General features: G+C 38.0%; 1 protein-coding gene across 2 annotated transcripts in view; it reads right to left on the reverse strand.

Moving 5' to 3' along the window:
• INPP1 (inositol polyphosphate-1-phosphatase) overlaps positions 1-27,973 on the reverse strand; it is a 52,565-nt gene that overhangs the window by 17,750 nt on the left and 6,842 nt on the right. For both annotated transcript variants that reach the window (XM_044669695.1, XM_044669696.1), the window contains exon 2: positions 575-848. In XM_044669695.1, coding sequence (XP_044525630.1) covers positions 575-778 — 204 coding nt within the window. In that variant the 5' untranslated portion in view covers positions 779-848. The remainder of the gene's footprint in view (positions 1-574; positions 849-27,973) is intronic.

Here is a 27,973-nt window from a genome sequence, read left to right on the forward strand (position 1 = left end):
CATGACTTATCTAATCAACTAAAATATAATTAACAGTTTTATTCATTTTGTTATTCTCCCCCAGGACTCCCAACAGTGCCCCATATCATAGTAAACTCTTAATAAATGGTTGATTGATTGTTAAGTTTTCTGGAATTAAAAAAATAAAAAGAAATAATGAATTCTTCAATACTCCTTCAATGAAGAAGGTAAATAAGCAAGCAAATATTCTGTTTCAAAACCATGTTGCCATTTCCTGTTTTCTGAGGATAATAACATTTATACATCACTTTAAAGCTTTTAAAGGTACTAGCTAGCTAGTACAATCCCCTTTTTTTCAGACAGGTTCAGTGATTTGGCCCAGGATCCCACAGCTAATAAATGTCAGAGCCAGGATTTCAACCCAGATCTCCTTGATTACAAATCTAGGGCTTCCTTTTACATGGTTTGTGAATGAAATGAAATTTGTAAAGACGAACAAGAGTAGAAAAAAAGACAGTGGAGAAAATCCAGTGTTCTTTTCAACTGGTTTGCAAATGAAATGAAATTTATGTAGAGAAAAAAACCCAATTATCTTTCCTTCAAGCTTTCTTACCTTGTTTCCCATATTCTGTTTTATAACTTCCTGTACCAGCACATCAGCCAATGTCTTGAAATCATTTATAAATTTCTTGTTCTTTTCTCCATCTTTCTTTTCTTCTATTAGTAGTTGGAAAAGTGATTCTTGCTGCCTGCAGGCCCGGGCAATGTTTGCTGCCTTTTCAGAAACATAGACTAGTTCCCGAAGGATTTCTGACATTTCTGAAAGCTGTGCCTTTCAGCTCGTAGCAGAGGGTGAAAGCCACACAGTAACTCTAGACTGCTGTCTGCTGGAAAAATACAAGAATGTGAAAGAAAAGTAAGCTCAAAAAGGATGATGTAAAATTATGTGTCACTGTAAGGGAGTCCTCTGGCACCACTAAAATTAAGCAACTGTCTCTAATGGCAGCCTGGCTGAAAAAGTGAAATTTGTGGATCTTTGGGAGTACAGACTAGATATTGATTTCAATCAAATTGGTCTTTCATACTTTTGAAGGATGTCTAAATATTATTTTGTGGACTGGTGTTTTAAAGAAGTGTTTGAAGGGTTTTTTTTGTTTGTTTGTTTTTTTAAATCCTGTCTTAGGAGACTCATACATAAGAAAATCTGTTGAACCTTTCACTGGATATGAATCTGAGTTACTGGCTAACTCTTAAGGCTCCCAGTCTCTCTATCCAGAGAAGGAGAGGACCTGTGCTCACATCCCATTTATGCTATTTACTCCCCTAATGACTTAGCCTCTCTGGATCTCAGTTTCTTCAACTGCAAAATAAAAAATTGAACTAGATCACTTTTAAGGACCCCTTTAGCTCCAGGATTATGATTCTGTGAAGACCAATGGGGTTGCAAGGGTTAATGAACAACCTGCCTTGCCTACCCTTTCTTGTCTTAAAACTTAAAAAAAAAAGTATCAACTCTAGCACAGAAGGGTAAAGGTTAGGCAAAGAGGGGTTAAATGGCTTGCCTAGTGTTTGAGGTCACATTTGAACCCAGGTCATCTCACCTCCAGGTTTGGTGCTCTATCCACTGTACTACCTAGCTGTCCCTTACCTATACTTTAGAAGCAGAAGGTAAAAGATATCTCACTTCCTGCCAGAGAGGTGATGAGCTTACTTAAATTGCAAATGATACATACATTTTTAGTCACGACCAATGTGGGAATTTGTTTTGCTGAAATATGCATACTTGTTACGAGGGTTTTCTTTTTCTTTCTGAAAAACTATTTAATGAGAGGAGCAGTGGGAAGGAGAAGCTATAAATGCTTACATAAATAGTTTTTAAAAAGAAAAATGAAAATTCATATAAGTCAAATGAATTCAGAGTGAAAAAAGAGAAAGGAACTATTTCAATATTAAGGAAGTTAGATAGATGAGAGGACCAGTCAATAAAATTTAAATGTTTATCTATAATCATTTTCAGTAGGAAAGCCATCAGTGGTTAAAAAATTATGATGCTGGGTACACTATAGCCCAATTTTGGTTGAAATGAAACAAATTATTTTATGCTTCCTAGTTGATAAGCAGCTATGCTAATAAAACTTTACCAGATTGGTTTAGAAATAATTTATAACACATTCTGCATGCTTGGTAAGACACATGAACTCAAAAGTATTCCAATACTAATCTTATGTGTAGGGAAAGGGATGGTTATCAACATTTTCTAAAATAATCTTTCTTTATAAAAATTACCCCTTTTAAAGGAAGGAAAGAAAAAAGGAAGGACAAAAGAAGGAAAGGAGAAAGGAAAGAAAGGAAGGAAGGAAGGAATGAAGAAAGAGGAAATCCATTTTATAAACACTTTGCTAAAGGGTAAACAAAAACAAAAACTCTTCCCACAAAGAATTACATGAATTCAGGAAAATATTTCCTGTGATTAAAGCAGTCTGGGTCTCCACAAACAAAGCTCCTAGCATTCACTACTGTGAACTTTCTGATGCTTCTATTAAATCAAGAGTTTCTCCTTCTGCAACAGCCATCTTGGAATGAAGGTTTCCCTTTTGTCTTGAATATTCTCCCACCATAGTGGGATAGCCACACAAGATTCGTTCAACCAGTTATTAAGAGTATGAAGTTATTTTACTATACTGTGAAGGAAGTTTGGGATATAGGGACTTGACAAAGTTATGTGACCTTTTTTTGGATAGTTAGCTGTTGAATTCACTTTGACGAAATTTACCATAATGATCACATTTTTATAGTGCCAACTTGGTTCTGCTTGAAACAAACCATTCTTTGCCCTAAGTCTTTCAGGAATGTTTTTTGCCTTTTCAATCATCTCTATTGCTTCCTCTGGGCAATGTTGCTATATTATTCTATATTATATTAAAAGGGACATGTCTCAGGCTGCTCTTAGACCCTAGGAGGTTGTTATTGCTTGAGTACTAAGAACCTTCTAGCATTTTGTCCTATCTCACATAGCAGTTACTAATGGCATAGTATGAATTTTCATATTAGTGTTGTTTTCTCTAAATCTAGAATCTATTTTTTTAAATTTTATTATTATTGTAATTTATCCACAAGGGTCCAAGCCCTTCACCCTGACTCTCCACATAACAGTAGGAATCATCCATGAGACAGATGTGTTCATACAAATTGTGTCTCATGTTTCCACCTTTAAGTTTACTCTCTGAAGGTATCATTCATAATTTATTCTTCTCTGTAGTTATGTATGATGCTCTTTTGGTTCTACTTATTTTGCTATTCATTCTCCTATGTAGTTCTTTCCAGGTTTTATTAAAATAAGCCTACTCATCATTTTTTATGTCACAGTAGTATTCTATCACAATCATATGCCACAACTTGTTTATCCATACCCAATCGATGGGAATCCCCTCAGTTTCCAGTTCTTTGCTACCACAAAGAGAGCTGCTATAAATACTTTTGAACATGTAGGTTCTTCTTTTCCCCTGATCTCCTTAGGAAACAGATACAACAATGGTACTGCTGAGGCTACCAATGAGAAGACTATACTGTGGTTTCCTCTTCCTTTCTTCTTTCCCTTTCACAATTAAATCTACAATCAACTCCTGACCATTTCTTTCTAAATAGCAATTATCTTAATAATAAAATTATCAAATGATCCATTTAGTCTGTTAAAGACACAATACATTAGATGCATAATTAAGAAGCATTTATTAAGCACCTACTATGTACCAGTTCACATGCTAAGCCCTAAGGATACAAAGGAAGGTTTAAAATACTCCTTCCAGGATGTGACAAAATTGGGACATTAATGCATTACTGGTGGAGTTGTGAATTGAGCCAACCATTCTGGATGGCAATTTGGAACTATGCCCAAAGGGCTTTAAAAGACTGCCCTTTTGATTCAGTCATGCCACTGCTGGGTTTGCACCGGAAAGAGACTTGTAACAAAAATATTTATAGCTGCACTCTTTGTGGCAAAAAATTGGAAAATGAGGGGATGCCCTTCAATTGGGGAATGGCTGAAAAAATTGTGGTATATGCTGGTGATGAAATATACTATTGTGCTCAAAGGAATAATAAACTGGAGGAATTCCATGTGAACTGGAACAACCTCCAGGAATTGATGCAGAGTGAAAGGAGCAGAACCAGGAGAACCTTATACACAGAGATAGATACACTGTGGCACAATCAAATGTAATGGACTTCTCTACTAGCAACAGTGCAATGATCCAGGACAACTCTGAGGGGCTTATGAGAAAGAACGCTATTCACCATTCAGAGAAAGAACTGTGGAAGCAGAAACACAGAAGAAAAACAACTGCTTGAACACATGGGTTGATGGGGATATCATTGGGGATGTAGATGCTTAAATGATCACCCTAGGGGGATGTAGACGCTAAATGACCACCCCAGTGCAACTATCAATAATATGGAAATAGGTCTTGATCAATGATACATGTAAAACCCAGTGGAATTGTTCATCGGCTATGGGGAGGGAGGGAGTGTGGGGGAGAGGGAAAGAGCATGAATCATATAACCATGGGAAAATATTCTAAATTTAAAAAATAAAAAAATTAAAGATAGAATTTGGAAATAATAGAGAATCATTGGAGTTTACTGAATAGGGGGTTAACATAGACAGAGCTGTAGTTTATAAAGAACACTTTGATAGCTAAATGGAGAACAAACTAGCATGGGAAAGACTTGTGGAGGGCAAACAAGCCAACAGGCTACTGTAATAGTTCAGATTCAAGGTGATAACAGCCTGCACAAGGGTGGTGCAGAGGGAAGGGGATACATTCAAGAGATGTTATGAAAGTAAAATTACAGATTTTCCTTGGTAACAGACAGGATTGGGTGGCAGATGAGAGGGAAGAGTCAAGAATGACAGCTACAGTGACATGTGTGGTCACAATGTACATTGACTAAGGCAAAATGTTCCTTAAATTGATAGGATTATTAAGTGTGAGTTCTAAATGTTCAATCTATTGTGTTCTAACAAGCATTTGTTTTAAATGTTTAGCATGTGCAAGGCAAAAAGATTGGGAATGGGGATAGAGAAGAGAAACCAAAACTAACAAAAAAAAGACCCTTCCTTTCCCTCGTGGAGCTTATATTCTTCTAGGGGATTCAGTGTATAGACTGATAAGTATCATAATAATAATGTGGGATGGAAGAAGAGAGTATTTGCAAATAAAGGAATAGGGAAAGACTTCCTTATGAAATGACACTTGATGTGCTCTTTGAAAGACATTAGATTCTAAGAGGTGGAAGGATTTTGTGTATATTCATGTCTGAAATTATAGTCATCAATGGGATAACATGATCAAATATTCAAATATCTGCTTCTAAAACAACTTTCAGAAACAAATTTGAAGCATAATGGGAAGCCAAACTATGTATACTTAAAAGAAAATCTTAGTCCAACTTTTAGAAGTGAAAGGAAATTGATTATTGCTTTTATGTTATTGATCATAACCAAGTGATCACATTTTATCCTTTAAATAGGTAATTCAAATATGATTTTTAGAAAGAGTTAGATCTACTTATTAAACTAACGGTATGTAAGATATCAATTGTAACAATAGAATATTAACCATAGTAGCAGAAAAGATGTAGTCTGGGGTATTAGAATATAGCAACTAACTGGATTAAGAGCTTCTGTTAGAGGAATAAAAACTTCAGGTCTGTGTAGTTATCTCATGAATTATAACATGCTTTTTAACATACTCTGAACATTTTGTCTTTTTAATCACTTGAGCTAATTAACAGTCAAAAGCCTGTTGAACACATCTAAACAGGGTCTTTGCCACATGGTGAGGCTCATGAGTCAAAAATCTACCCCATTGACTTCTTAATTTTTTTTAAGTCCCATCATTATTCCTTTGGAGTCCAGTAGATGTTGATTTTTTTCCCCCTGTACTCTAATGAATTCCAGTGGCAGAACTGATAAGACTGTCCCCTTTTTGCAGGCAGCCATCACAGACTGTGCTCTGAGCACACAAAAGGAAGCAAACCCTCATCCTATTTTTCTTGCTGTTCCCCCCTGTTTTGGGAGCACCTAGGCTATCCTGAGACTGTGCCTCAAGCATGTAGAGGGATCTGACTGCAAAACATCCTGTTCTTCTAGCTATTAAATCCCTGACCCATTTGCTTGACTCTAGGTATGCTAACACCCCCCAATAAAAAGCTCCCCCAAATCTGCCTGTAAATGTTAGGTCCTCCTTCAGTTAAGTCTGCTAGCTTTTGAGATAATAAAGCTTCCCCTATATTCTCAAAGAGTCTCCGTGAATTTTTCACATTCAAACTTATATTTCATTTTGGTGCCTAAATCTGGGATCCCTTTTGGGGGTCCATCTCTTGAAGGTTTATTCCCTCCTAAAAAAGGTCTTTTAATTTAAGTCCCTCCCCTCTGACTGTTCCCTAATTTTGATGCTGGCAGATTTCTTTGCTTTTTCTGGGTGCCAATCCACTGGACCCTGAGAGAGAGAGAGAGAGAGAGAGAGAGAGAGAGAGAGAGAGAGAGAGAGAGAGTGTGTGTGTGTGTGTGTGTGTGTGTGTGTGGCTTCCAGTTATAAAAATGTGGCTCACTCAGGGACCCCAGAGTTGAGCATTCACTTCCCCAGTAGGTGGGGCTAATTATCTTGGCAACAAGACATTGGCTTGGGACCACCCTAAAAGGCAATGGGCCAGACTCAATCTATTCTGAAATATTTCCCTTTTGAGTTGTCTTTTAAGAAACTGGGACAAATTTGGTGGCCAGAAACACAAATGTAAATGCTTCATTTTATTTTGCAATAGTGAACGGCCAAATTATAACTGGAAGACCAAGAAAAATGGCTCTCTAAATTATAATACTAACTTTCAATAGGACCTTTTTTGAAGCTGTATAGAAAAATGGATTGAGAGCCCTTGTCCAGATATCCAGAGCTCTTTCTTAAAACTCTAAGGACTCTGGCAAAAAGCTTTTAGTCAGTCCCTCATTAGTACCTTTAAAGGTGGCCAAGCCCTAATTTGCACCTCTAAAGGAGGACAAGAAAGCAAAGACCAAAAAGGCTGAAATAGAGACAGATATTCAAGAAGAGCCCCTCTCCTTTCTGAACTCCATGATCAACATTCTCTCTGGAGCTCATCAGCACCCTCCTCTCCAACCTCCTCCTCTCCCTCACCAAACACTCTCACTTCCTTGTTTTTTGTATTCATCTCTCAGGGAGTCCTAACAAGCATCCTCCCCCCTCACTCTTCTCCCCACAGCTTCTCTTTTACCTAAGCCAGATTTCCCTAGCCCCTCCCTTATTAGGCAGGGAATTCCTTTCCTGGCTCCTCTGCTTTCCAGGGCTGTGAACTCCCCTACTCTTCCCTCTTGATTCCAGCCACCTTTTTCCCTTTAAGGGAAGTTCCTACAGCTCTGGAACCCACGAGAGTTCATGTGCCTTTTTCAGTCTGTGATGTAGGGAAAATAACAGACTTTTTGGCTATTAATCAGAGGATACCTCCAAATTCAGAGAGGGGTTCTGCAAACTCTCCCTTCAATTTGACCTGACCTGGGGAGATGTTAATTTGATCCTTTACTCCTGCTATTCCATTGAGGAAAAGAATATGGTTTGGAACTTTATCTGATGCCACTGGTGAATAGGTCACTAGGGTATGGGTCAATTCATGCCACTCCAGTATAGATCTTTCCCTAAGATCCCAATCAATTCCCTTATAGCAGCCAATACCCCATAAAGCCTGAGGCATGATTGGGGCTCCAGCCTCTCACAGATAAGTTTCCCAGCATGGCCTTTTAATTCCTTGCCAATCTTCCTGCAGCACCCCAATTCTTCCATTCAAATTTAATGGCACTTGTTGTATGATCCAAGACCTGTGGGCCATTAATGACACTGTCATCCGTATCCACCCTACAGTGCCAAATCCATATAATCACCTGGCCCAAGTACCTGGTAAGACTTCTTGGTTTATCACTCTAGATCTGAAAAATGACTTTTTATATTCCCCTTCATCCAAACTCTCAAATCTTATTTGCTTTTGAGTGGGCAGCTCCTGGTAAGCATAATTCCCATGGACTGTCCCTTCCACTAGGTTTTTGGGACAGCCCTCACCTTTTTGGTTGGGCTCTCAGCAGAGATCTCAGGGACCTACACATGAAAGAAAATGCTCTTCTCCAATATGTGGATGATATTTTGATTTGCAGTCCTTCAAGGGACTCCTCCCTTTTGGCCACAGTGACTGTCCTGAGCCAGTCTTTCTTGACTTACTCAGAGAATGTGGATGCTATCAAATAGTCAATTGAATACTCAGGACATGACCTTACACCCTCCTCTCGCTTTCTAACAGAAGAAAGGAAATCAATTATTCTTCACCAAAGACAAAAAGCTCTGGTCTTTCTAAGGACTGGCTGTTTTTTTTCACCTTTGGATCCCCAACTTTGGACTCATTGCTAAACCTCTCTCTGAATCCACTCAAGAGCCAGATTTGGGCCCTCTGCTATGGGGCACTGAGCAAAAGAATGCGTTCTTAAAACTCAAGAAGTTACTCACTTCTGCACCAGACTTAGCTTTGCCTCATCTTTTAAAACCCTTTGCACTTTTCATAGATGAGAGAAGGGGCCAAGCCTTAGGCGTTCTGGTTCAATGTCTGGGTCCCATCCCCATCCTGTTGCCTATTTTTCAAAGCAATTATACCCTGTTGCCTCTGGCTGGCCAACTTGCCTCTGAGCAGTGGCAGCAACTACCTTTATAATCAATGAAGCCTCAAAACTCACTCTTTGGAAGTACAAAACTCACATAGAGTTCAAGTATCATGGAGGTGAAGGGCCATTGGTGGCTATCCAGAGGATTGCTTAATAAATATCAAGCCTTGCTCCTAGACACCCCTGACCTCACACTTAAAGTTTGCAAACTGCTTGACCCTGCTAGATAGAGGAGCCCCCAAAGGCTTTTAACACTCTTATACTAATATCTTTGACCAGGCTCATTCAAGTAGAAGTGATTTTTTAGACACACCTATTCAGAACCCTGAGAAGGAATGGTTCACTGATGGTTCCAATTTTGTTCAGAATGGTGTTTGCCATTCTGGATATGCAATTGTTTTTTATAATGTTGGATGAATTTGGACCCTTAACCCTCTTCCACTTTCACCCAAAAGGCAGACCTGATTGCTCTTACCAGAACCCTCTGTCTGGCCCAGGGTAACTGACCAAATATTTACACAGATTCCAAATATGCCTTTCATGTCTTCCATGCTCATGGGGTCATCTGGAGGGAAAGAGATCTCCCTACCTCTAAAAACACCCTGTTCAAACATGGCCCAGAGATTCTAGAAACCTAGAAATCTGTTTACCTTCCATACCAGATGGCAGTGGTCTGCCATGGTCACCAGTCTAGTGACTCTCTTTTGGCTCAAGATAATAGGAAAGCAGATATAGCTGCCAAGGAAGTAGCCCATACTCCTCTACTCCTTCCTCTGATCCCCTAGAACACCTCATCATTTTCACCCCACTATACCCTCTCTGAGAGTCAAAAACTTGCTAATACTGATTGCATCCAGACCCCAGTGGTTTGTTCCTCTTCCCAGAAGGACGTTTAGTTCTTCCCCTGGGCTCTACTTGGAGAGCCCTCAGAGACCTCCACTAGTCCACCCACTTATAACCCAAGGCCCTCACAAGACTTGCCCAGTCTGTATACCAGGGCCATGGGCTGTCTGCAATTGTCTCCTAAATATGTAAATCTTGTCGTTTGTGCCCAGTACAATCCAGAAGGAGTGAGCCCACTCCCTCCTCTGCAATCTATTCAGAGGTGAGGATCACTCCCTGGGGAAGGACTGGCTAGACTTCACTAATATGCCACCTTGTAGAAGTTTTAAATACCTTCTTGTAGTCATAGGATGGCTGGAAGCCTTCCTTTACATGTCAGAGACAGTGGTGGAGGTAGGAAAACATCTCCTCAATGACATCATCCCCCATTTCTGCCTCCCCAAGTCTCTCCTGAGAGCAGCCTTTACCTCTCAAGTAGTTTAAGCAGTTGCCAAGACACTAGGAATAATTTTCCATTTACCCTCAGCCTGGCATTCAAAATCTTTTGTGAAGGTCGAGAAATTGAACCACATTTTCAAAAGAACTCTGACAAAACCTTCTCTGGAAGTCCAGCCTGACTGGGTCAAGCTTCTCTTCACTGCCCTCATGCACATATGCCTAGCCCCTTGCACAGACATTACGCTCAGCCTCTTTGAGCTTCTGTATGGTCAACCATTCCTTACTACTGACCTTTTTCTTGATTCTAAAATCCATGCACTATCCACTTATGCCAAATCTCTAGGTCCAGTCAGATAAGCCATTGCAGATTACACCGAGTCCTATATGCTGAAATCATGCCCAACCATGGACCCACTTTGCAAAGCCCTCCCAGGAGATCTTGTATATCTATATTGCATATGCACTAGGTAGAAGGGACCATTTAACATTATATGTCATCCTTACTACCCCCATGACTATAAAACTTGAGAACTCTCCAGACGGACTCATGCATCCCATATTAAACAATTCTCCCCTTCTGAACTCCCACAGTTTCCCTAATTCCTACTCCTGGGAGCCTGTAGAGGATCTCAAACTCCTTTTTAGGAACAACAATCCATCAGATGGTGACTGTTGAAACTTAGTCTTGCCCTTTATTCTTGTGTAGCTAGTTCTCATTTTCCTCAAAACCTTCCAGCACTCCTGCCTTCTTCTGTGGGACTAACTCACTCTCACCTCACTTTCTCACTCTCTCTCTCACATTCACACATCATGTCCCTTAAACCCCAGTGGCCTTTCCCCTGCTTCTATGTAACTGTTCTACTCATCTTTGTGACCTCTTCCTCTATATGATGCCTGGGCATCATTTTTGAACCTTGTCTTTTTAACATCTTTTTAAAATCTGTTTCTTTTAGATTCCAGAAATTCCATCTACATCTTCTTGGATACTCCTCTCTATACCTCTGACACTCTTGGATGAGGCTGCCCTAACTTTCAGGATGGCAGAAGATGGAAGCTCCCATGACACCACCCAATATCAGTAGGAAATAGTTAGTGACTGACTGAACATCACCCTTTAATCTTCTCTTACCCTGTCATAGAAGAAAAAGGAAGAAATTATATGATTGTCCCCTTCTTGCCAGGTAGCCGTCGAAGGCTTAGCACATGGAAGGGAGCAAACCTGCATCCTGTTTTTCTTGTTGTTCCCCCTTGGTTATTTTTTTATACCTAGACTGTGATCTTAGGGACTGTGTCCAAGCATATAGAGGGTACTGCCAGCAAAACATCCCATTCTTCTCGCTGTTAAACCCCTAACCCATTTACTTGCAACTGGGTATGCTAACACCCCTAATAAAAGCTCTCCCAAATATGCCTGTAAGTGCTAGACTCCCTGGGCTAGTCCACTAGCTTTTGCGATAATAAAGCTTCCCCTGTATCCTCAAAGAGCCTCTGTGAATTTTTCACATTTGAACATACACTGGCCAAGCACTTCAAAATCTTTGACTTATACCAAAGAATCTATTTACAAAAAGAATCCAGGGCAAGAGTTCTTAACTTGGGATCCTCAGAAGGGATCTGTGGATTGATTTGGGGGGGAGGGGTTGTGAAAATGGATGGGAAAAAGTTAGCTTTATTTTCATTAAATTCTGATGTGTATAAGTCTCTTCAATTACAAATAAAGGTCACAAACTATGGTAGTATTAGCAGTACCTGGCTTTTTACCACCAATATATCACATATTCTCATATCACATTAAAATTATTCCAGATATCTTAATGTATCATTTATGCTTGTCACCACTTTGGAATCCTGTAGTTATTAGAGATGATGCCAGGTTGTAAATGATCAGTCACCTTGTCTAGAGGCTATATTTCAACATACATAAAAGTTTCCTTTGTAATCTTTTGAATTTTGTTTAATTTATTGAAAAAGGTTTTTCTGAGAAGGGGTCCTTAGCCTTCACTAGACTGCCAAAAGGGTCTATAACACTATGAAAAGTGAAGAATTCTTAGCATAGAGGTATATTCTCTAGGTAATTTTATCTCCTCTCCTCGATTCAAATAACTGCATTAGGATTTTAGTCATGCTTTAAATTCAAATTTACTTTGGTCTGAAATGCCAAAATTTCTATTTCCAGCCTGTGCCAAGCTCTGCTTGTGATACTAGGGCTTTATGGGGGGAAAGGGGTAAAATAGACAAGAATAGGATCAGAATCATCAGGGTCAGATGGGGTAGGTAATCTGTAAAAGGTTCCAAAAGCAGATGACAGGAAGTCTGGGCAGGTGGGTAGACAGACCAGGAAGAATAGTAACAAATAATAGTGATACAAGAAGGTAGGTGGGTGGTAGAGCACAGATGACATCAGAATAATCTGTTAGCAAGCAATTAGGCAGAGGTCCAGACAACCAGCCTGAACAAGGGAGGTGTGGTAGTAAGGGCCTTTGCCAAGGAGCTGTGGATTAAGAGAGCAAAGCATTGATTCTTAGGAAGAACAGCAAGAACAAAGTTAGGGCCTTAGGCACAAGGAAAATAAGATGGGAAAATTCAGTTTGAGGAATGCAATGGTCACTATGGACAAAAGCCAAGCTGGTTATATACAGTTAGGTGAAAACAGGACCAAAGAAAAAGTCTGGCTTGATTCTGAATCTCCTAACCTACGTATTCATGGATCCTAGATAAATTAGTCGAAGAGGTTGGGTAGTGAGATAAATCTGTAGATTAGAGTCAAATAGTCCCATTTTGTGGTCACTGGAGGATGGTGGGAAGTAGCTGGTATTCATTCTCATTCAATCTCATTCTCCTTCTCTCTTTCTCTGTCTCTCCATCTCTCTCTGTGTAATATCTTCACCTCTGACAATGGGAATCTTCAGTTTTTCCAGCTACTATCTTTTATTTGCCTCCCAAACATAAGGATGGGTTCTAAGCTTAGAATAGCTTTTATGTTTTCCTTAGCAAAGGACAATTTTTATCAACTTTAATAACAGTCCCGTAAAGTTAGGGTGCTGTCCATAGTGTTCTTTTCCTGGTATTCTGAAAGTCAGTATCTCCTTTCTTATTGGTATCTCCTTTAAATTTCTCAGATGTTCAGGAAGTCTAGACATCCAATGAATTCTTGTTTGTTTTAAAACCGAAGGGAGAATTTTCCTCAGAGTTAATGGATAGAAGTAAGGTATCTTCAGAGTTCTTATGTGTACTTCTGTACAAATTCTTTACCATACTTTAGAATTAAACTCAAAGCTTTCAACAAGTTACTTAATTATTTGGGGGAGAGGTATACAAAAAAATACTAAGTCTGGTTCAATGGTTTTAAATGGTAGTAACAAATATGAAGTGGAAGGCTACTCTATAGGAAGGTCCTAGCATTTAGAGATGAGCTCTGCAAATCCTGTTTCCATTTGGGTCAAAGAAAAGAATATCTTCGTGTGAGACCAAGAGCTAATTGTTGGTACATGAAAGTCAAAGCTGGCCTAGGCTTTGTGAGATTCTTAGTACAAAGTAAAGGAATCAATAACCAAGCAAAGATTCTCTGAGGCAGATTTTAATGGCTCACTTGAAATGCTCTGGCTCGTTTTGTCCACCTCTCTTTGTTTTGGCCCTGGATCTCCTTTCAGAGACTCAGTTAGCAATTTATCTATATTTTTCTGTTTGGTCAAGCTCTATGTTGTACCAGGGCCTGGACAGAAACATCCAAGAAGGAATCAAATATACAATGTGCACTGGGCATTCAGACACTCCTATCACTGAGCTCAGTCCTTCATTCCTATAGGAAAGGGATTCTATGGTGAATACTGATGCATGCCATCAGTCCAGTTGTAGACATGACCCAGATTAGGGATTAGAGATTGCTCCATCAATTAATAAATCAATCAGTAAACATTTATTAAATGCCTACTATGTGTCAGGCACACTGTAATAAGTGCTGGCGATGTAGAAAGATGTAAAAGATAATCCCTGTTCTAAGGAGCTTACAATCTAATGGGGGAATGTACATGATATACAGTTAATCTTACTTTTCCTGAGATCAGTTTCATGTTCAACTTCAACTGGAGGAGGTGATCTCTTCATGGTTCTCTAATCCTCTGCAAGGTGGTGGTATTTTCAAGGACATATTTTATTTTCCTGGATGGCCACTGCTCCTTAGCTTCAGCTTCCTTGAATTGGGGGGTAGAGACTATGTCTAGTTTCTGACTGAAAATAGTAGAAATTACTGAAAATAGTAGAAATCCTTTGCCCAACTTACACTAAGAAAAGGAAACTCCAAAATGGCAGACTGCCTCACTCAGACCCTGCTTTTTCTTTTCAAATTCACTAGGTAAAAAGGGAAAATTGAACTGAGTCATGGCTGTATTCTTCAATCAGATATTCCTATAGGATCAATTAGAAGGAAAAGTGGGGATGATGCACTGCTACATTTAGTAATAGCCATAGTCAGCGTGGAACTGGAGAAGAAAAAAAATGAGTCTATAATGGCTTCTGCCTTCTGGATTCCCTCAGCTCTTGGAAACATTGAAATGGTGGCCATATTATCTGAATCCAACATCATTCCACATGATATGACAAAGGACTTTTTAATGAATACAACATAAAAAAAATAAAAGTCAGTCTGTCCTAGAAAAATCTAGGTCACAGTATTTGAGGGATAATAATGGAGAAGAGTAATTATGCAGAAAGGAATGTAGAATAATTAGTGAAAATAGTGAAGGAGGCCTGTAAGACCAATGGAAGGAAGAAAAGGTAGAGTTTGCAGGAGGAGATGGGGTCTTGGAAAATAGCTAAGGGAAAGGATAGCTCCTGAGGTTCAAAGCTGCCCTGGGCTGAGGAAAGAGAAAAATTAAGGCAGCTCCTTTTACAGCCACTATTCCTTACTTCGAGTGCAGGAATTAGAAAAATAAGTTTGGATGGAGGAACAATGATGCTACAAACTCCAGACTTTTAGCTTAATTCAGTTCTTGCCTGCCCTAGAAAGAAAGAGTCTGAGATACAAGAAGGTAAAAGGTTCCTGGAGACATTCACTGTGTAATGTAGAGGATAGCAGCATGGAATTCCTGCAAAATTGGGTGAGGCTTGACCCTGTATTTTGCAGGAATTCCATGCTGCTATCCTCTACATTACAACCAATGAATTTGACCTCCTGTAACATTTTGCAGCCATAATTAGTTAGAAACAAACATCACGACAAGACTAGTTTGCTGTGTATGCTTAGCCATCATTAAAGTTTTTTCCTTCTTCTGAGGAACACCTCAAAATTGCTTCATGGAAGGACAGAGACCCAACCATGGCCCATAGAGCCCAGTTTGAGAAATGTAATGCAATAGATGAGCCATTTCCCCATCTACTTTAAGTTGCTGGTGAAATCCTGGCTCTCCACCTCCTGAGGCAGTTTCTCATTAATTGCCTGGGTGGACATCTCCAATTGAATATTTCATAGGAATCTTATACTCAGCATTTCCAAAGAGAACTCATTTTTTTAATCTTCTTTCTCCTGATTTTTCTTTTGTGTGTTGAATGTACCATCTTTATAAGTATCCAAGTTTACAACCTTGGCAGTATACCAGTTTTCCTTCTATCACATCCATTTATTTGCTAAGTTTTTTATTCCATATTAACAATCTCTCAAATCTGTGCCTCTTACTACCTTTCATAGTATAGTATCCTAGGGGGCAACTGGGTAGCTCAGTGGATTGAGAGCCAGGCCTAGAGATGGGAGGTCCTAGGTTCAAATCCGGCCTCAGACACTTCCCAGCTGTGTGACCCTGGGCAAGTCACTTGACCCCCATTGCCCACCCTTATCACTCTTCCATCTAGGAGCCAATACACACAGAAGTTAAGGGTTTAAAAAACAAAACATAGTATAATATCCTAACTGGTTTCTCTGCCTCAAGTCTTTCCCTTCTCCAATTTATCCTTCACGAAGTTGACAAAATGACATTTCCAAATTATACAAGGGAAAAGAGAAGAGAATAATCATTAATCTAGTGTCTACTAATGTGCCAGGCTTTGAACTTTACAATCATTATCTCATTTGACCCTCACAACAACCCTAGAAGGGAGCTGGTATTATTATTCCCCATTTCACTGTTTAGGAAACTGATGCAAACAGAGCTTAAGTGACTTACTTGCCCAGGGTCATACAGCTAATAAGTGCCTGAAGCTAGATTTGAATTTAGATATTCCTGACTTCAGATCTAGTGCTCTATCTACTGTGCCACCTAGCTATCCTACAAATTTCAACTTGTTACTCCCTGGCTAAAGAAGTACTAGTAGGTCCCTAACCTCTAGGATCAAATAGAAACTCTTCTGTATGGCATTTTAAGGTCTTCATAAATTGGCTTCAGCCAGACATATTATATGATACAATCCTTATAAAATAACCAAACTAGACTGCTTGCTATTTATTCTCAAAGACATTCCATCTCCTATCTCCACCCCTTTGTATAACTATCCCCAATGTCTTGACTGTATTCCCTCTATCCAACTAGTTCTTAAACCATGAAATTATATTAGTGCTATATTTATATTTTTTTAGTCCATATCTCTCTCCTTTTTCTCATAAGTGCTTATAAAGTGTCTACTATATACTAAGCAATGAGATAAAGAGAGGAAATAAAATGGTTTCTGCCTTCAAGGAGCTTATATTTTCTTTAGGGGGGGCAGAGTGGGGAGCAACAATAATCTTAAATATATACAAATAAATGCAAAGTGATTTGGAGTTGAGGAAAGAAGAAAGACCGGTAATGGTCTCATGTAGGAGGTGGCATTTGAGCTGAACTTTGAAGGAAACTAGGAATTCCAGAAGACAGAGGAAGGAGTGTATTCCAGGCACAGGGAACAACCTTCACAGAGTCAGAGAGAACTGAGACTTTGTTGAATTCCTTACTAAAACCTAATAAAACAAAAGCCACAGTGTTTCCCTGATCTACCAGTCTGGCAACTCTATCAAAAGAGGAATACGATTTGTCTGGAATGACTTATTTTTGAAGAAACCATTTTTTAAAATATGTGATCATTATTTCCTTTTCTAGATATTCGATAATCATATGAATTCTAGAATGTCAGGCCCACAGTTTGCAGATTGCGTTCTCTTCTGTTTTTCTGAACAGGAGGAAAATATTTGCTCTCTCTAACTCTGTTGTAATTTTCTTGTCCTCCATGATGATCCAGTGGTGTTTGTGTTGCTTTAAGACCCTAGGATGTAGCTCATCTGGTATCTTGCATGCATTAAGGGTAGCTTGGTGATCATTGATTCTCTACTATTTTTCTATTCTTTCCAGTCTAAAGAATTTTGCTTGGGAAAGAAACAGAAGCAAAAAGCAGAATTACTTCTACTTTCTCCCCAAAGGGTAGTGTTATCCCTTCTTTGATGGACCATCTCAATAGAGCTAAAACACAGATTTTGTTAGTCCTAGTTTTATTCATTGTCTCAATTCATTCTGAGCTTTAGCACTTCAGATATTATTCTTAGACTTTCATGCTTTTGTATTCATATTTATCTACCATTGATTTCATCCTTTATGGAGCTTTTAAAAATCTAAGAGAAATACAATTGCTATAATTAACCTAATTCTTTAAGGTCTATAAAGTGTAGCACATATTATCTTATTTGAGCCTTACAATAATCCCCTGAAGTGGGTGCTATTATTATTCCCATTTTACAGATGAGGAGACTGAGAATGAGACTTGCCTAGGATCACAAAGCCATTAGAGGTTTGAAGATGGTGGATGAGTTCCCCATGACTTAATGTTACCATAACTCCTTCCCCTTCACCCCATAAGAATTTTCTTTTTCCCACATTTGCAATTTCATTTTTTAGTAGCTTCTTTTTCCTAGTGGACTAGCTGTGGAAATTTAGTTCATGTGACCTCTCTCAAAATCCACTGGGATCTACTCTCCCAAGATTCTCAAATCTATGTCAAGACTATTTCCTTTGCTATCACAGATTCTAAAATAGAACAATCACTTTCCCTAGAACAGTGATGGTGAAACTTTTAGAGACCTTAGAGACCAAGTGCCCAAACTAGTAGCCTTACCCCAGAGAGGAGAGGAAGTTGCTCCCATTAGGCTACTGGACAGAGGGGCACGTCAGATGAGAAATGTCCTCAGGCACATAGAGGGGGGCAGGAAGCAGCCCCCTCTGGCATGCTCTGACATATATGCCATAGGTTCACCAACACAGAACTAGAAATTTCACATTTCCATTACAGCCACCAGTTTCTCTATGTTGGTAGGAATTGTGAAAGGAAATTCTTGGTTCTCTTTGTCTATTCTGAGTTTACCCTTGTGAAAAGAGAACCCTTTATTCTCTTTGCCTAGTAGTTGGAGTTAAAACTTTGGGTTAAGATAACTTAAGTGCCTCTACTTAGTACCTCACTAGATTGCGGACTGGATTAACTCTCCTTTGTCTACTTTTGAATTAATCAACAAATTGGGGGGCCCCAATACTTAACCCTAAAGTAAGGGTTACCCTAAAGTAAGGGTTACCCTAAAGTAACTCTTACTACAGGAGTTTACACCTCCAAAAGGAAGACACCTGTACTTAACCTTAAGTAGAGAGAAGTCTGCAACCCATGTGCTAATTCAGAAACATGTGAATCTAAACTGGGTGACAACTCAGAAACATGTGAATCCTAGGAGGAGTGTTAAAACCTTTAGAGGTGAGAAGTCAATCCCATAGACACAGCCCCTGGGCAGGGCTGGACAATTTGAAAACTGTGGTTGGCCCCTGTGAAGAGGGGCAGGAATAGGAAACCACCATAAAAACCACGAAATCCTTGGGCTGGGGCAGTCTCTTGAAGTTGAGTATCATGGAGTGTGCCTCTTAGAGATAATCTTGAAGGGAACTTCGGCATGGATCATGGCTTCAACTTAGACTCTGGCTCCTGGACTACTTCTCTGGCTCCTGGACTACTTCACTGGGTGAGTGAAAAGGGCTGACTCCTTTCCTAGTTTCCTAAGAGACTAGCTTCCATCTTGGAGGAGGCCTCATAGTTACTCACTACCAGCCCTCCTGGCTGAGGACTAGTATAGGTATTTTCTCTAACCTCTCTCACACTTCTCTATTTTATTGTTTCTCTTCTAATTTGGTAAATAAACTTCTGACTTGAGATATAATAACTTCAGCGACCACGTTATCTCATATAATTTAAATCCAACCACTAAATTTAACCTTTACAGAATCAAATCCCCCAAACTGATTCCCTTAGTTGGTTCCTCTACCTTCTGATGGAAAAAAAATGTTTTAAGGCACATTTGGGAAACTTGTAACTTTTCTCTTTCTGGCAGAGAGAAGACTCTAGCCCATGTTGAGATAATTGGAATCCCTTATTATTATTATTATTATTATTATTAAATCGCAAGGGTTGTGATCCATTTCCTTAACTTACCTAGTATCTTTCTCTCCAGGTAATATTTACTCTGATGGCAAATTGATCTTTCTAGGGCATCTCTGAGCAAGTAGGTGGAATAGTCCATCAAGCACCAAGTCTGGAGTCAGGAAGACCCAACTTTGAATCTAATTGGACATTTAATAATTGTGTGACTCTGGACAAATCATTCTGTTTCCTCATTTCCTAGAGATCATCATAATAGCAACTACTTCTCAGGATTGTTTAAGGATCAAATCAAATAATAACTGTAAATCTCTTAGCAATAATAGGTAATCTGTAAATGTTAGCTACTATTACCATTATTTTACTAAAATGAAGATCTAACCATATCATCCTCTATTCAATAAATTCCAAGATCAAATATAAATTCTTCTCCTTGGCTTTTAAAAAGCCTGCATAACCTGCCCCCTTTTCTGCTTTTCCAGGTTTTGTATACCTTATTCCCCCCCCCCCTCCATCTATTCTGCAATCCATAACACTAACTTCTTTGCTGTCCTTGCATAGATACTCCATCTCCCAACATTGTATTTTCATTGGCTGGTCCCTATTGCCATCTCCTAGCATCATAAGAAGCCTTTTCTGGTTCCCTGGAATTCTAGTACTTTTCTTCTGCTGATTATGTCCAGTTTATCTAGTATATATCTTATTTATAGATAGCTGTTTGCATGTTGTCTCCCCTGCTAGACTGTGAGCTCCTTGAGACTAAGCACTGCTTTTTTGCCTTTCTTTGTACACCCAACATTTTGCAGTGTCTGGCTTATAGCAGGCATTTAATAAACAGCAAGTTCACTTTTGCTACCACCATTGATCTTCACACAGTTGCTTTCCATGACACCTTCCCCTCTGGTCCTTGAAAATCTGTATAAAAGTTTTTGGCTCTCCCTTCATACCAGAAGAAGTAGTTTGAGTTTCTTCTTTTTCTTTTATGGAATGTTTACTGTACCTTATTGTAAAATCTGGATTAAATATTTGGTGATAGGCTATATAGTTTCTAAACTTTCTCTGCATCATTTGCTGGCCTTTGCCTGTCATCTTTGGCTTCCACAACAACCCCCCCACCCCAAAAAAATTCCCATTTGATTTCTAATGCTGACTCATATCAAAGCCATGGTAGGGAAAGAAAGTTGTGGTGTGGAAGGGATCTCTGTATTATAATTCCCATGGCTCCAAATGTTTGATAATCCCTTCTCTCGCTCTGTGTAACATTCTTCTATCCTCCAACATCCTAAAATGGGTCAGGATATACTGTTCTGCTTCTTCTGAAATTTCTCTTTGTTTTTACTCTCTCTCACTTTCAAATTTTTTTTTACCCTGAGGGTCCACCTTAGAATCATTACTATGTATTGGTTCCAAGACAGAAAAGTTGTAAGAGTTAGGCAATGGAGGTTAAGTGACTTGCCCAGGGTCACACAGCTAGTACATTTTTAAGGTTATATATCCACTATGCACCTACCGACCAATTAGTTAACTCTCAAGTAGTCAGAACAGTAAATACTATAGTAGTTGTTTAGCTGAGATGGAAATAAGCAGGTTTCATTTTTAAAAAATTAAAATCCTATATTAACATAGCTTACCATTAATAACAATGGTGTCATTAAATGTAAAAGACCAGCTTTCAAAGGAAATCTAATACCTTAGTATAGTGTCTTTGGCAGTAACCTTCAACTATTGATATATTCAGATCTCTAATCTTTTCTCAGAAGCCTTAATTGGAATGATCTTTTGTAATCTTCCTGCCTTTCTTAAGAATAAAATGTCCTTCCCTGGGGAGAGTTAAGTATACAACACTGGACACCTGGAACCTTACTGTAACTTTTTGTCAGAATGCCTTGCAGGGAGCTTCTTTTCTGTTTTCCCTGAGCAGCTTTTCTTCTGATTCCTCTTGGGTAATCAAAGGAAATGTTCCAGGTCATCGTTCTACCTCTCTTTCTCTTTGATATCTTCTCTTTAAATAGCAAAAGCTAGAAGAGATCATTTCCACACAGTGGATCTCTGCTGCTTAGAGCAGTAATCCTTTAATAAACATTCCCCAATTCCAGACTTTTCCTGGAAGTTTCCTTTTTAGAACAGAAACACCCCCTTCTTTTCATCTCTCCCCTTCATTTACATGCTTGCTGATTCTAGGGCTCAGAGACACCTTTTGCATATATAAATGTTAATATTCACAGTGAATTAATTTTGATAACTAATACAAAAATTACAGATTGCTACATAGCCCAATAATTCTTTCTTTCTTTTAAGACAGAGGAGCAGCAAGGGCTAGGCAATTGGAGTTAGGTGACTTTTCCAGGGTCACAACAAATCTGAGGTGAAATTTGAAACTGGGTCCTTCTGACTCCAGGCCTGATAGTCTATCCAGTGTGCTACCCATCAATAATTCTTTCTTTCTTTCTTTTTTAAACCTTGCCTTCTGTCTTAGAATCAATACTGTGTATGGGTTGTAAGGCAGAAGAGTGATAAGTGCTGGGCAATAGAGGTTAAGTGACTTGCCCAGGGTCACACAGCTAGGAAGTATCTGAGGCCAGATTTGAACCCAGGAACCATCTCTAGGCCTGGTTCTCAATTCACTGAGCCACCTGGCTTTCCCCTCACCAATAATTCTTTCTTAATGGAGTAGTTATCAGTCCTTAGGATCACAGTGATAGCATGTTTATTTATGTTTTGCAAGAATTTTGTTTTTTGAGGGAACAGGGCAATCAGAATTATGTTTTAATTAGTGTGGGGAATTCTTGATGAGGAACTTCTCCCAAAACAGAGAAGTGTCTTTTCTGGAACTTATAGTCCTAGACCAGTGATGGGCAAACTTTTTAAAGAGGGGGCCAAAAGAAAGGAAATGCTCATCTGTCAGTCTGTTTCTAAGGCAACTCTTTCGAAGTTTCATTGTATTGTACCCTACTCATTGTATTTGTCAGATTAGGAATAATGCCACTTCCCGGTAGAACATTTCAGGGGGCCGCATCTGGCCCACGGGATGTAGTTTGCCCATCACTGTCCTAGACAGTTGTCTAAGGTCACATAGATTGCAGGTGCCAGAGGAGAGAGCATGAAACCATGTCCTAACTCTGGTCACTCTCTATCCACTATGCCAGAATGATGCTCTGAAAAGAATTTTGAGAATCTGTTTGAATTCATCTTATGGACTCCCCTTAATTAAAAAAAAATTACTGATTCACATTTCATCTGGATTTCTAGATGACCTTTAATTCCACAGGTTCACATGCAAACTACTTTTGTATTAAGAAATACCTATCATTCAGTAAAACTTTTCTTTTTCAATTCTGCAGTCTTGACAAAATAGATTTAAAGTAGTTTTACAACCCAACAATTCACTTTGTTTTAGTGGTTGGAATATTTCAAGGGAGGAAAATGAAGTTCTCAGTCAAGTTATTTCATCTTAGAGACATTTACAGGGTTTCTGATACAAGAGAAAGAACACATATTATGTAATCCCTGTTGCAAAAGCCCCTCTGCCAGAGACTATTGAAACTGTTATTATCTCTTAAGGGGCGATGTTAAGAATTATAGTTGTAACTATTATTCTATGAGGTGCCTCTTCCTATGGTGTCAGAAAGAATATGTATAATTATAAGATTTATGAGATAAATTATAGAGAAGACAGATGGTTTGAAGAAATTTCTTTCTTGTTAAAATTATCTTAATTGATATTTTATTTAAAAATTTACAAGGAATAATTCTTGAGACAGACTAAGTAAAAACTTGGAAAAAGCTAGACACTGTTATGCTGTTATTTCTGGAGATAGAAATAGCGAGATATCTTCTGTCTTTATTCAACTACTGTAATCCTTATTTTGTGAAGGGGATCTTATGAAGAAATTTATTGGGAATGAACTAAATGGGGTAGGACTGTATGTTCAGAAGTGAAGAGTGTTTGTTACAATGAGAATGTGAGGTGACTCTGGCCATAACTGTCTCCTAACTAAAATATAATAAATAATAATCATTAGTCTTTTATTGTTGACTTCATTATTAGTAAGTTATATATTCACTTTGATATTTATTTAAACTGGGTAGATTAAAAACAACTTAACTGAGAAATAGTTACTACCAGGAAAGGAAATTCCTCCAATATGTTAAATAAATATTTGATGACTTGATAAGGTTCTGAAATTATCTGGCTAAAAGATATATTGAAATGTTACCAGTGAAGAAATCCCCTTCCCTTGGATTATCCTTGAGTGCTGCCTAATAAGATCAAATATGGAAATGAGTGAAGTAACAGTCTGAGAAGTAAACTAAAAATGATGTTGCTGATTCATATAACTCTGTTACAGGTAAGGGAGTGGCCTTGCTAGCCCTGTTGGAATTGGACTGGAGTTTTTCTTCATGGATTTTACATGTCAAAGTACTGTTTCTATATGACTTTATCTTCTACTCCTTCGCTTCTAAAGTAACTAACAATGTCCTGCACAAAGTAGGAATAAAAAATGTCTTCGTATTATTAATAATTATTTTTATGTCTTAAAAATGTTAGTCTAACTTGCAATATTTTAAATTAATGCTAATTATATATGCATTATTTGTCTCGAGTTTCTAGCCTCAGTTTGGAGGAACTTTTTTTTCTAAACACGTTTAAGACTACCAATTTAGTGAAGAAAAATATCAATCTAAAAAAAGATATTCCTGAAACATGACCACTTTATATCTAAATCATATATAGTATGAGATATTGGTCTATGCCTAACTTCTACCAGGTTGCTTTCTAGTTTTTCCAGGAGTTTTTGTCAAATAGTACATTCTGGCTCCAATAGTTTAGATCTTTGAGTTTATCAAACACCAGGTTAATGTGCACATTTGCTTCTACATATCCTGTGTGTAATCTGTTCCATTTCCTACTTGGCATGAAATTGTTTCAATGATTACAACTTTGTAGCATACTTTGAGATCTAGTAGAGCTATGTCCAACTTCTTTTCCATTGATTCCCTTGATATTTTTAATCTTTTCTTCCTTCAGATGAATTTTTTTTCTAGCTCTTGGTACTTTGATTAGCATGGCATTAAATAAATTAATTTATGTGACTGTCATTTATTATATTTGCTCAGTCTACCCATGAGTAATTAACATATTTGTACAATTATTTAGGTCTATTTTTATTTGTGTGAGACACTTTGTAATTGTGCAAGTACACTTCCAAGTAAGTAGTATAACTACTGTGTGTAGTTATTTTAAATGGACCTTCTCTTTCTATCTCTTCCCATTGCATTTTGTTGGTAATATGCAGAAATGTTGATTTGTGCTATATGGAGAAGGGGAAATAAAAATGATAAAAAAGAAAAAGTAAATAAAAGTCAAAAGGCATTTTAGGAATGAGATAATCTTCATTCCAAACTCTATACCATTTCAGTGATAAGACAGAAGGAGAGTCCAGTTGGAGATATAATAAGAATTCAAAGAATTTCCTAACCCTAAGGCAAAGTCATCTGGGATCAAAGAACTCTAATTATCACTTAGAGTTAAATGAAAGAATAAACTCTAATCTTAACCTAGGTCAGTGATGGTGAACCTTTTAGAGGAGTGGATGTCCTCAGGCACATATAGAGAGGGGCAGGGGCACATCCTTCCCTCTCCCCCTCCCTCTGGCTTTCTAGTGATGAACTCTGGCAAACTCTGTGCTGAGGCAATGGTAGGCATGCCCCCAGAGAGGGCTCTGGGTGCCCCTTCTGGCATAGGTGCCATAGGTTCACCACCACAGACCTAGGTCATTCTGCTAGCTTCTGTGGTTCATCTAACTAGTCATTGGGGTTTACAGCCCATATTTATGCAATAAAAGAGCTCTCCCAGTTAGAGAGGCTTTATAATCACAGCAGTAGAGAAACCAGCTGGTCCTAAAGAATCTAGCTAGCTTCAGAATAATAGAAAGTAGCAAAGAACAGTTTCTATACCATGAAAACCACAGAGATTACATGACTAACAGATAACAGTTAAAGGGCATTATTAACTCTGAAGTATCAGAGTTAAATTATCTAGTCACATCTGTGCCCTAACATGTTCTCTATTCCTGTGGGGCAATATCTCCTTTGTGTGCACAGTACATGGAGAGTTTTTCTTGTCATTTGATTTGCTATGTGGTTTGTTCCATTCCAGGACCCATTAGCTCAAAATAAGACATTTATTCAAAGTCAACACAATGGTGAGATTTCATGTGCTAATGGATTTTAGTGGTTGCTGACTCACATATTATCTTAAACCTGAATTCATTTTTTTAAGGTGAGGTGTGGGTGGAGATAAATCAGGTTCTGTATTTGTATTTAAATATAATTATTTAAACTGTAAGATATTATCCTGAGGTGTTATTTGGAAAAAATTACAAAATTTCTAACTTGTACTTTCTTCATTCCATTGTCACATTTGTCATTTTAGGTTTAACAAGCAAGTCAAGACTATGCTTAATTCTGCAAGACCAGCTACTAGTTTTGGGCAAATATACTTTGTTTCACTTATATTTCATCAAATGGTATGATGAATCAAAGTCATAACAAATATCACAACCACCTTTCCTAGGAAGGAGTAAAGGCATTAAAGGTAGATTTAGAGTCATGAAATTATCCTCAACTAGTTTATAAATATGAAAATCTTCCACTTCTTATAGCAATGTGATCATTTAATTGGGTTGTTTCATTATCTTTTGATTCCACATCTCCGTTTTATAAATTTATCCCTTCAGCTATAATTTTTCCATGATATATCACTATTCCCAAATTAAATTGGATTGGGCAAATATATGAAACTTGCTTCCAAAATGCTAGGTTTTTAAATTTTAAAAAATGCTGAAGCCTCAGAATCAGCTAGACAGATTGGCACAATGTTGTAAGGACTACAATAATTGCTCAAACTATTAGCTCTTTAAAAAGCTGCTGATAAAGAAAAATTACTGCAGGGTTTTAAATTGAATTAGATTTCCCTTAAAGAGAATGGTTTGAAGGATAACTCCCTATGATGCTAATTATGACTCAATAGAATCAAGAGGAAATGATATAATTGCCATTATGTAAAGAACAGAGTAATATTTATTTCTCGAGCAATTAAATATTCAAATTAACTTAAAATGAGTCATTTAGGAGCATACCAATATTCAGTTGGTAAAAACAAAAAAGTCTTTTCTCCTTAATACTATAGTAATAATAATAGTAGTTCACATTTTCATTGCACTTTAGAAATTCACTTACCATATAAAAATTCCTTTTATATACCCACTAGATGCTATTATTTTGACCATCTTACAGATGAGGAAATGGGTTCAAAAGGATTAAGTGAGTTGCCTGCTTTCAAAAAGCTAATACATAAATCAAATGGGGTTTGAATCCCAATCTTGTTGGCTCTAAATGCTAGAATTTTATCTATCATACTGTCTTACCACTATTGAAATTTCTTATATCACATGCGATTATGCTAGCTGGCTTTTATTTATTTGTTTGTTTGTTTTTTATTTTTTAAACCCTTACCTTCCATCTTGGAGTCAATACTGTGTATTGGCTCCAAGGCAGAAGAGTGGTAAAGGTAGGCAATGGGGGTCAAGTGACCTGCCCAGGGTCACACAGCTGGGAAGTGTCTGAGGCCAGATTTGAACCTAGGCTCTTAATCTACTGAGCTACCCAGCTGCCCCGGCTAGCTGGCTTTTTAAATGGCCTTTATACCGAAGTAATTGAAGGACATCTTGTAAGTGGTTACCTTTGGAGGTAAGAAAGGGAACTTAGGTTTAAGGAGGAATGCTTTTTTTTTTAAAAGCTACCCTAATTTTACCCCTTTATCTTCTCCACAAGTACATAGAAAAATAAGCTAGAGGGGGCAGCTGAGTGGCTTAGTGGATTGAGAGCCAGGCCTAGAGACAGGAGGTCCTATGTTCAAATATGGCTTCGGGTACTTACTTCCACAAGTCACTTAACCCCCACCACCCAGGCCCTTATCACTCATCTGCCTTTGAACCAACACATAGTATTGATTCTAAGACCAAAGGTAAGAGATTTTTAAAAATATTTTAAAAAGTAAGGTAGAGGGACTTGGGGAAAAAATGTAAACAGTTTGATAGGAAAGAGAGAAAAAAAAAAAGAGTTCTCTAATTGGATTAAAACTGAAATAGTTGTTAACTGGAATTTTTTTCAAGTATTTTTAAAATTGACATCTAAAATGTTAATGAAATAATACATGTTAAAAAATGTTTCTTAAGCACACTAGTAACAACTTAATGAGATTTAAAATTTACACGTGACAAACTTTTCCCAATAAAATTGGAAAATATAAATTAACTAGGAAAGAACTTTCTATTTGGTTAAAAAGTGCTAGGAAAAATGGAAAGTAAACTGTCAAAAACTTGATTTAGAACAAAACCTTACACCATATTCCATAACACATTGCAAATGGATATGAAACTTTAATATTAAAATTCATACTATAAAATGTAGTAAAAGAGGAAAAGCCTCTCATTGCTATGCGTAGGAAATTGTATCTGTAACTGAACAAGGGATAAAGACAATTACAAAAGATAAAAACATTCTGATTACATAAAACTGAAAAACTTCTGTAAAGACAAAAGTAATGTACCTAGAATAAGAAGGAAAGCAACTAAATGGGAAAAATAT

The sequence above is a fragment of the Gracilinanus agilis genome, chromosome 3 (genome assembly GCF_016433145.1).
Source record: "Gracilinanus agilis isolate LMUSP501 chromosome 3, AgileGrace, whole genome shotgun sequence".
NCBI lineage: Eukaryota > Metazoa > Chordata > Mammalia > Didelphimorphia > Didelphidae > Gracilinanus > Gracilinanus agilis.